The 11,107-nt window shown below is 27.1% G+C and overlaps 1 protein-coding gene across 1 annotated transcript in view; it reads left to right on the forward strand.

The window, feature by feature from the left end:
• Positions 1 to 11,107, forward strand: part of LOC111613320 (centrosomal protein of 152 kDa-like) — a gene marked incomplete at its 5' end in the record, with an annotated part of 54,917 nt that overhangs the window by 24,538 nt on the left and 19,272 nt on the right. Inside the window, 4 exons of the mRNA XM_023354673.1 lie at positions 5,870 to 5,995; positions 7,667 to 7,797; positions 9,814 to 9,942; positions 10,074 to 10,297. Coding sequence (XP_023210441.1) covers positions 5,870 to 5,995; positions 7,667 to 7,797; positions 9,814 to 9,942; positions 10,074 to 10,297 — 610 coding nt within the window. The remainder of the gene's footprint in view (positions 1 to 5,869; positions 5,996 to 7,666; positions 7,798 to 9,813; positions 9,943 to 10,073; positions 10,298 to 11,107) is intronic.

Below are 11,107 nucleotides of genomic sequence, written 5' to 3' on the forward strand. Positions count from 1 at the left end.
TAGAATCCTATACCAAATGATTATTGATCATCAAATTAATCTAATTAAAATGCCTCAATGTTCTTTTTTTTCTTACTAAAATGTAAATTTTCGACTATAAATTCGTATATTCTATTATCAGGACTTATTATACTGGCTTTACAGATAATGCTACAAAGTTTAACGGATTTTTAACAATTTTAACAATTTTTATTTTATTCCATAACAGCTTTTATTTCATGCCTTAGCTTCTAATGAGAGAAAGAATTTACAAGTATATGGAATAAAATAAAAATTGTTTTCTGTTAAACTTTGTAGCATTATCTGTAAAGCCAGTGTAATAAGTCCTGATAATAGAAGATACAAAATTATAGACAAAAATTTATATTTTAGTAAGAAAAAGGACATTGAGGCATTTTAATTAATTAAATGTTAAACTGTCATTTACAAGGAGGAGGACAGAAATTCAGGTCTCTGATTTGAATGAAACTTGGTTAGCACCTAGCCTTAAACACAAATGGCTCCTCATCAAAATAATAGGACTCACTTTTCAAACATTTCCAAAAAAGTGGCCTCTGAAAATTTAGTGTTTAGCTTATAAGAATTTGAAAATTTCATGTCCAGTAGTGGCGATAACTGAGTAAAGAAAAAAAGCTTGCATACCGTAATGGTAATTTTCTGTGCAGTGTGAATTCCGTGTTTTGCATGTAAAATTGTGAAACAAAAAAAATAATAATAAAAAAAAATAACAAACTTCTTCACCATCTAGAATGTCAGTTCACATTACTAGCAGCAATGCAACTATCAGTGGAGATGTCAAAATGACAGCTGGGCAGCTCACGTGATTTCTTGTTTTCAGCCTTGGGCAGCACAGCAGTGACGTCAGTGACATTATAAACATGTCATCACTCCCAGGGATCTGATTGGTCAATATTTACATTTTACATGAGCAGAAAAATTTTCCACTGAGCACCTCTTGAGTTGATTTTCCAGAAATTTTATGGGTGAGGGACGTAAAATTTTTCTGGTTTTGGCTTTCAGTTTACATTTTCAGTGGTGTTTTTCTGTAAGTGTGACTCCAGCTTAATAGACAATGCTCTAGAGCTAGTTGATGTAGATTTGAACCTTTGGAATTCTAGTTTAGTTTTTTTATGTGACATTATTTTATTATTTTACCACATCATTAGCATTATTATTAGTACTATTATTCCTCTCATTTATAGCATATAGAACAAGAAATTAATAATTGTGATGTCANATAAAATTTTTATTAAAAACCTGTCATTGTTTCTGTTTCAATATTGAAATAGAAACAGAAACCAATATTGGAGATTGATATTAATTTTAAGATATTTTATTATCTCTGTCTCATATAGTAATAGATTATTATTGTCATGCCACACATATTAATTGGGATGACACTTAATTGATTATCAAATAATCTAATTCATTTAAAATTATTATTTGATATATGATTCTTAAGAATAAGGTTGGATTGACCTTAGGAATTGACCAGGTTGGTATTTCTAGCATTCATTATTTATATATTTTAATCAAAGTAGAGAAAGGTACATTTATAACACTAGTTTATAGAAAACAGTAGTAATGTTTTCAACTGAAAGACAGAGCTAAACTGTTTCAACATGGAAAACAAAACTAAACAATTCCAAAATTTGACAAAAATGTATAGGGCATTGATTACAAAATAATAAAGGATTTAGTGAAAATCATCTGATGTGAAGCACATAAAGGATGGGATGGATACCAGTATGTGAGATGTTCAGGTCTCTGGTCAACCCCATCACACTTTTGTGATGACTGTTTATATTTTAAGAGATTGGTTAAATTTCTCAAATCAGTATTCTTCATACTGCTTAGTCAATTATGCAGACCTTATAAGACACAAATGAATATTTAAATCTACTTCCAAAATTTATAGGAGAGACTATTTTGATCATAGAGTTAGACCATAAAACTAGACTGTCATTTCTAGACCACCACAACGAATTTATTAATAAAAGATCGTTGATAACACAAAACTTTAAATAAAAGTTACATAATCTTCTTTAAGTTTTAATTCTACAATTATTAGTAAATCAACTACTTTATTGTCCATCTGCCTTAGTTTCTAATGAGAGAGAGAATTTACAAGTATTTGAGTCAAATTTAATACCTCATTTCTGTTTCTTAGATTCTTCGGAGGTTTTTTTCTTGGTAGGGCTGGACATGGTTTCTTGCATTTGATGGGGAACTCTTTTGGTCCAGACGCAAACTTTTTTGTTTGTGAGTTTGGTTTTTCCAGCATATATTTGGCCCTATTTATAGGGTATCATTCGTCCAATCACTAGGGATGATTCCAGTCACCTGAGGAGAAAAACAACAAGGAACTTCCTTCTAAACTGAAAGAAATCCCTGTGGCTCGCAATTAGAAAAAAATGTTTTTTTTCTTTATATGTTAAATTATTAAATTCTGTCAATTTAGGCAAAAAATATTCAGCCTTGGATTCTCACAATTAAATTTATGCTGCACTTTAGAAAGAATAAGGTTAAACTTATCACAATCAAACCTCCATTGCTTATGATTAACAAAATGGTTTGTACAAAATATCAGTTGACTTGGACAGAACAAATATCAAATGACATATTGGGAATACATACAAGTGCAATGAAAGAACATAGGAAGGCATTTAGAAGAAAGGAAAACAAATATTAGTTTGGCTGAAAAGTTAATAATTAACAAAAAAATATAAAAAGTGAGAAGCAGAGATTGTTTGACCAATTAAAAAAAACTCTTTTTATGACTTACAGAAAACAATTATTGCTGCTTATTTTTTTTTGTCCTGTGAGCACTAAGAGGACTTTTTTCAAACCTATTATGGGTTCAGACAAGCCAACGAACAGGCAGCTGATATGGTGTGGAGGAATAGAGCAGACCACCCCTGAAAAATTCTTGGGATTGTTTGATTGCCCATTCAACCCCTTGTAAATTAGTGGCAATGAGGCCAGATGACTCAAGGCATCAACTTACCAACACAGAATGGTAAGCTGATGCCCTGGTCATCAAGCTTTATTGTCACTAATAATATTTTGAATAAAAACCAGAGGACAAAGACTTACAAGGAGATGGCAGACGTCCTCTCTGATTTTAATGAAACTTGGCGAGCATGTAGCCCTAAACACAAACAGATCCTTGTCCAAGTAATAGGACACACTTCTCAAGAATTTCTGAAAAATGGGCTCCTGAAAATTGTGTGTATAGCTTATAAGTCTTTGGAAGGTTCAATTTTCGTAATTGATATAGCCAAGTAGATGATAAGACGCCAGATGTAAGAGCTGTGCAATGTAGGTTCAAGCCTATTTTCAGATTTTTTTCAATGTGTAACAAAATTATTTTATTATTTTACTGTATCATTAGTATTATTATTACTATTGTTATTCTTCATGTTTAAAACATAAAAGAAATTTAAAAAATATGATGTCATTTCCTATTTAGCAAAAACGAAGTCTGTAGATTTAACTCTTGTATGCCATACATCTCTATTGATTGATATATGTATATATATATATATATATACCAATTAATAGAGTAACTCTGTGTTTCATTTCTCATCAGCATTCAAACATTTGTTGTCTACTACCTCTATGTAGTAGTACTGTAAATGAAAATGGCAATTCCACAATAGAGAAGGCATTTTCGTTTATCAGTTAGCAAAGTTGAAATCATTCATCATCATTGTGAAACATAAGTAATCTGAGGTGCTGTAGAATTGTGGTTGCTGTGAGAGTTGTGAGAACAGATATGTTGTTACATGGAAGAATTTGAGGATCAGTTGGATGTGTGCTAGTGTGATACAAATGTACACATTGAGAAATTGTAATGGGCAAATATGAAACTTGGACAGTTTTCCAATCTTTTAATGCACATTATAACAGTCTCCAATAAATAATTAACATAATTACAAGTTTTTAACTGGGAGCATTCTTTTTTGGAAGATTCTATATTTATGAATTGCATTCATTCTGTATGTTGTTTGTTAGCCAAAATTATTTACCGTTAGCTGGAAAATTATATATAAAATAAGAATGGTTTTTATTTCATTTAATGGTTTTATCATCAGCTCAGAGCATTATAAGTAATCAATGGGTTGGTTTATTTTTAAAATTAATCAAAAACAAAAAATGAAGAATTATGTAGTTCTCTATTACATCCAAAATAAAATATTGGTTTTTTTCTAAAATTTACCACTCACTACAAGACATTAGCCATTCTTATGATTAAATCAGCTATATGAGAAAATTTATCAAACTTACTAAATATCTGATTGAATATTTTTTTTTTTTTTTGTAATTTTGAAACTGTGTCGGTAGTTATTTTTGTCTCCTAAATACCGTAGCACAAACACTCGAACACTAGGCAATTTTTCATCTAAGTTTATTCAGTTTAGTTGATACATGTGTGTATTGTAAGCACTTTTGAGTGTTTGTACTATGGTATTTAGGAGATAAAAATTTATATAAAATGTTTTTAATTTTTGAAAAAGTAATATTTTGGATGGTCAGAATCTTAAAAGCAATTGTATTTAAATTAAATAAATAGTAAATTAAGTATTGTGGAAAAAAATTTTGAACATTTATAGCAGTTGACAGTTGATTAGCATTGAGAGAGTAATGTAAAAGTCATGTGTTTAAGTTGAGAATATTGGCAAATTAATTTGTTTTTATAAAAATTAAGCAAAAAGTACAGACTGTGTTTTTATGCTATGCCAAAAATAGGGAATTTCTTAATTTCTTCTCATTTTTCAGTTTCATTTGCAGGGATAAGAGACTATTCTTTTGAATGAGTTTGCCATTTGTTTATTTATTATCTTGAAATTGCTATGAGAGACCATTATAACTAGTGCTGTAATCATTTAACAGAATTTTCTGTTTTTGTTAGATATACCTATATGTACATACTTACATTACATTCTATTTTAATATTAATGAAATTTTATCCCATACAGCATCTATATCATACTTCTTTAGACATGCCAGATAAATAAGCTAGTGTAAAATATCATATTGTATATATAAATACAATAATGTTTAACATTCCTTGGATCTAATTAACTACTGCACAGACATTTACAATTTACACATTTCTACAAAGCATATGATTTAGGATTTAGGAGCATTGATTCTTTTTATTAATTCATTCTCAAAAATATGTTCTACAAAGAATTATAATGTCCTCTAGAGGCAGCATCATCAGCTTCAACTACTCTGTTTCTTCACAATAATATATTCTTAGAAACTTTACAGTTTACTTTTAATCCCACTCTGGGTGGTGTTTTTATTAACTAATTCATAGTTATAACAAAAATTTTAATGTGTTAAAACTTTGAAAGTTTAATATAAAAAATTCATAGTTCTCAAAATGATTAACAGCACTGTCACTTTTACATTTAATGGTTCTTCTCAAAAGCACATAAATGTTCTTCACTGTAAAATTATTACTTTTTTTTTTAATCAAATGCTTAAAATTAATATTTTAAAATTAAATATTAATTCCATTGTCATAATGGAATTAATATTTAATTTAAAAGTATTAATTTTGAGGCAATGGCTGGCAAGTAATTACTAACTATTAATACTGAAAAAAAAACTCTCTCATATAGAAACAGAGGTGAACTGTAAAAATCATAATCATAACAAATTCAATTGTAAAAATTTAATCCTAATATTTCCTGGTCTCTGTTCACAGTGCAATGATTCCTAGATATAAACTTTTTGCATTCAATATTTGTTTTATAAACATGCAAATTATTCACAAGGGCTAATTGCATTAATAGTATTAATTAAAAATATAATTATTAGTATTAATAATTTTGTTATTGTTTATTTCATTTAGGCAAGAGTTAAAAATTTCGAAAATCAGAATGAAGAATTTCAGGTTTCTGTTAAGAAAATGCTGAATTTAGAAAATGAAATATTAGATCTTACAAATAAAATGACATCACTTCATCAAATATTGGAGGTAAGTAAAACAAGAAAATATTTTAGCTTATGATTATCAGTATTTCTGTATTATAATATGTAATACTACTGATTATCATTGTACAATTTTTTCAACAATATTTAAATTAATATAATTATTATTATAGAACTATTTTATTGGTTAAAGCATCTTTATATAAAGTTAGGTTCTATATGTTCAAATGGATGGTTGTGTCAAATATTTTGTTTTTTATATAAACTTGTGGGGATTCATAGTCGCATGGCATGAGTGGTTTAATTAGAGTCATCAGGCTTCTAACAACAAAATATGGCTACATATGAAGAACCATGCAGTTTTTACTGGAAGGAAGATGATGGTAGCTGCAATGTTCTGCAATATATAATATTAAGGGAACATAAAGTATTCTTCACATGCATGTGATAGTTTCAATTTCATAGTTGGATAATTTTACATACATGTTGATTGGCAAAGAAATGCTAAATCATAAATTTTTGAAGAGAATTAAAATAGTAATTCAAACACAAATAATTATCGTATTTATCTTCAGGCACTTGGCAATACTCATCATCAAGTTTTATTCAGTCAAATTCAAACACAAATAATTATCGTATTTATCTTCAGGCACTTGGCAATACTCATCATCAAGTTTTATTCAGTTGATACGTGTTGTTATTACACACGTTTCGGGCATTTATTGCCCCTCTTCAGCCAACTTGCAGTTTTTCTCTGTAATTGTTGTTGTTTTTTTGCTGACCTTTATCCATTTTTTGATGATTGTTGCCGTTTCAGCTTTTGAAATTCTTATTCTGGTACTTTTGAAACCGTGCTTGTAGTTATTAGTAGTAATACTAATTACTACTAATACTAATTACTACTAATAACTACAAGCACGGTTTCAAAAGTACCAGAGAATTAAAATATTTTCCATTTGGTTGACAAAGCTTGAAAGACAAAAGTCAATGACATAGCTCAGGTCAAAACCAACAAAGAATCCCACCCCAGATGTTTGTCAGTTTTGTTTGACTTTTACCTTTGGAGAGACAGGTCCAAAATACCCATTTCTCAACTGGTATAATAAAATTTGCACCAATTTGTTAAAGTCTCAGGAAGAGCAAGTCTACTAAACATGAAGTAAAGATTTAGATATTTGCAGTGTCTGCATTTGTTGTGAAGAATTATATCTATAATATCTGTAAATATTTAATTGTAATGTTTTCTAAATTTTATTTTAATGTCATATAAGTCTTGTATATCTATTTATTTAAACTGATTTCTTTAATTTGTAATTTGTGTAAACAAATCTTAATAACTTGAAGTAGGGACTTGTAGATGATCTGTGGAAAGATTAAAGATATTCATCATGAACATATTTAAGCTAGTTATCAAGATTTATTTTGTTTTAAGTCATTCTTATATATCATTATATACAACTTCTGGCTTTTATCAATGTTGTTGGTGAATGAATTGGAGTTATATTTGTGTATGTAAACGCACATATGAATGTGACTTGGGAAAATAACAAACTTACTTGTTGAAAGTTCTTTTCTCTGAGTATAAAATATGATCCATATATATCACTAAAAGTGCATTTAGGAATGATTAGTATTTTTGAAGTAGACAGTTTTGAGCTGAAGCTATCAATAAATATAATTTTTTTCACATTTTTCAATTATGATATGATTTTTATAGGAGAAAAATAAAACAATAGAAGATATACATGAAAATAAAAAGAAATTAGAAGAGACTATAAAGCAGATGAAGGAAGAAATGGAAGAAAATATGAGAAAAAAGGAAACTGAAAAACACTTTGAGTTAGAAAAGTAATTAATAACTTCTTAAGAGTATTTTATTTTTATAACTTTATTTTATATATTTTTACATGTTTAAAATGACTTAATTTCTATAAATTTATGGTCTTTTTTTACTTTTAAACCTGACTTTAGGACCCTTTCATGTAAATAGAATTTATTATACATAATTGTTTATATATAAAAGCTGATCTGATTTAGAAAGAAAATAATTTTTAACTTTGTAAATATCTAGATTTCAGAATTTAGATATTTATAAACTACCTGAAATTATTCCTTTTTAAGTATATAGATATGTCTCAATTATTGAATTTAATCGTTAAAGTTATAAATTTTATGTAATATATTTTATAAATTCTTTTCTCATTTTTTAATTTGATGATGATAATTTTTTAAAACATTCTATCTACTTCAAATATAATTCGAGAATGCATTGAATAATCATTAAGGAAGTTTTTGTTAGTTTGAGATTCAATAAAGTCTGACTATAAAATTAATAATAGCAAAGAAAATGATACTATTTTATTCAATAAATGAGTAAACAAAACTTTTTAAAAATAATTACTATTATTTTTAATATTTGTTGAATTTATTAATAGCAGAAATGAGTATTTCATATAATATTTATATTAATAAAATTAATAAGCTAATAATACAATAAGCTAGTTTCATATAATATTTATATCTACAATTTCTAAATTTATTGTATTTTAATTTATTCATTTAATTTATGAGAATATTTGTTTGCTGTTCTGAAAAATTTCAATATTTTTGAAGGAATTGAAATTTATTTATCTAAAACAAGTAACAGGAGCAAAGACAAAGCAATACTCTTCTAATTCAACAATAAAAATCCATAAAGATTTTATTATTGAATTAGAAGAGTATAAAAATGAAAGTAATATTAAAAATTATTATATATAAATTTAAAATTTAAAATGCTATGTTTTTATAAGTTAAGATATTTTTATGTTTTTTAGTTATTTATACAAACCCATCAAAACTGGGCAATAGGTTAGCCTTGACCAATCCTATGTTTGGATTAAGGGTGAAGGTTGGAATCAAAGGGCATCTGACTGAAATTTCTTGAATTTCTTATGATGAGTATCCATAGTGTGAGAGGTAATCAGGAGAAAACATGAACACTACAAATTTTAGGAGTCAGCTTTATTGATATAACATTTTTTGGAGCCTCGCTAACTTGAAAAATGTTTACCAATAAACCAATAAAGCTTTTGACTTTTAAAATTTTTAGCATTTATGTTTTTTCCTGACGTCACCTGGAGTTGTTATATTCATAAACTAGTGATACCTGTACTAGAGATATGTCCAATGCTGCTTGGGCAAAAAGTAAGAACAACAAACATTGAAATGAAAATCATATTAAGAGTTTGATTATTTTAGCTTACCATTGTCGTGTTTGTTATGATATGTGAATGGTATAGAATGATGCAATTTCATTGGTTATGCAGACAGAAATTGATGTTTTTTTAACAGAAAGTAATCATTGACTTTCATCTGCATGAGAAGATGATTCAAGACATCAAATTTGTTCTAATGTTAACTCTAAGATACTATTTACAGTTGAATATGAAACGGTAATCAACTTGCCAATCAAATTTCATGAAAAATGAACCAAATATTTAAACTCAGCATTTGCAAAAACCCCTAAAAACATATTTTGGGCTTGCTGGTAATTTTATATTAAATAATTTTTTTATTTGAATGCCATCTTCTTATTAGTCAGATGGAAAGAGGTCTGGTCTGTTGTGGGTGTGAGGTTGAAGTTAATTTGACCAAAAGTAATTGTCAACCCCTTCCAGATGAGAGGATAATCCCTGAAAAGTTTTATTGCATTTGTTTAACATTGAAATATATAAAGAACATACTAACAAACTTCTTTATATTAGATATATTTACTGAATAATAATAATAATGTGCATTATAACGATAATATCCTATATGACAATGATATATCTGTATAATTTATGTACTGTATATTGTTAAAATCTTATTTATAACTTTCAGATGTCGTGAAGCTTATCTTCAACTTCATCAGGATAGTAGTGAAAAAATGCGCAATGAAATATTGAAAGGTGTTCAAATTGATCAAGAACTTATATGCAAAGAATATGAAGAGAAAATAAAATTGCAAAAGTAAGTTATTCTTTAAAAAAAACAAAGAAGAATATATCATTGAATTTCATTCATTTTTAACAATGCAGAATACTAGAATTGTAATAAATATGAAAGTTATATAGAGTATATGAAATAATTGTGATTTTTAGGGATGAAATAACACAATTAACTGAGTCATTAGTTGAAGTTAAAGAACTTTTCATTAAGTTATGTGATGAAAAAAGCCATTTTGAAAATCAAATAAAAATTTTAAATGAAGAAAGAGAAATTTTTAAAAATGAATTTGAATCTAAACTGTTTGAAAAGTATCAGGAAGAAAAGAAAGAACTTGAACATCACTTACATATGCAATATGAAGAAAATCTCCAAAATGGTAATTAATAAGGATTTATTTCTTCTAGTTTATGTTTGTAGTTTTTAGAATGATTTTTTTTATTAAATTTAGTTTCCTGTTTTTCTTATTGAACTCTTTTTGAATAAATGAAAATATTTTGAAATTTTTTAAATAAGATGGGTTATTATGAAAATTACTGTATTAAAGATTTTTTGATATATTTTACAAACATCATCAGAATTCAAAAGAAAGACATAGTTTCAATATTAACTAAACATTGTAAGTGTTATAAATAGAAATTTCATTATTCTGCAGAGAAAATCTTTTAAAAATACAGTATATCATGATTATATCATACATGATCTTTATATATAATGAACAAATTTTCATAAAAACTTCTAGTTTTTTCATAACACTATGCACATAATTTTTATGTTAATAGTTATAAAGAATTATACTATTCATGTAGAAATTATTTCTGTAAAAAGTATACACATTGTACATTATACAGCCATCTATGTAGTATATATGTTACAGTCAAAACGCGTTTTTAGTTAGAATGCGTTTTAACTAGTTGAAACTAGTTTATACTAAATGTCTTTGTTAAAACCCATTTTGTCTAGTTGAAACTAGTTTATACTGAATGTCTTTGTTAAAACCCGTTTTGTCTAGCTAAAACTAGTTCTAATTCAAATTCATTTTTGACTAGCAGTAAATTCTAGTTTTAACTAGACAAAACAGGTTTTGTCTAGTTAATTTACTGCTGTACATGTTTTGATTTTAGATAAAACTAGTTTTAACTTTTAACATTAGTTAAAACTAATTTTAGCTACATAAATATGTTTGGGG

The sequence above is a fragment of the Centruroides sculpturatus genome, unplaced genomic scaffold, assembly GCF_000671375.1.
Source record: "Centruroides sculpturatus isolate CEXI.00-Female unplaced genomic scaffold, Cexi_2.0 scaffold1889, whole genome shotgun sequence".
NCBI classification, from domain to species: Eukaryota; Metazoa; Arthropoda; class Arachnida; order Scorpiones; family Buthidae; genus Centruroides; species Centruroides sculpturatus.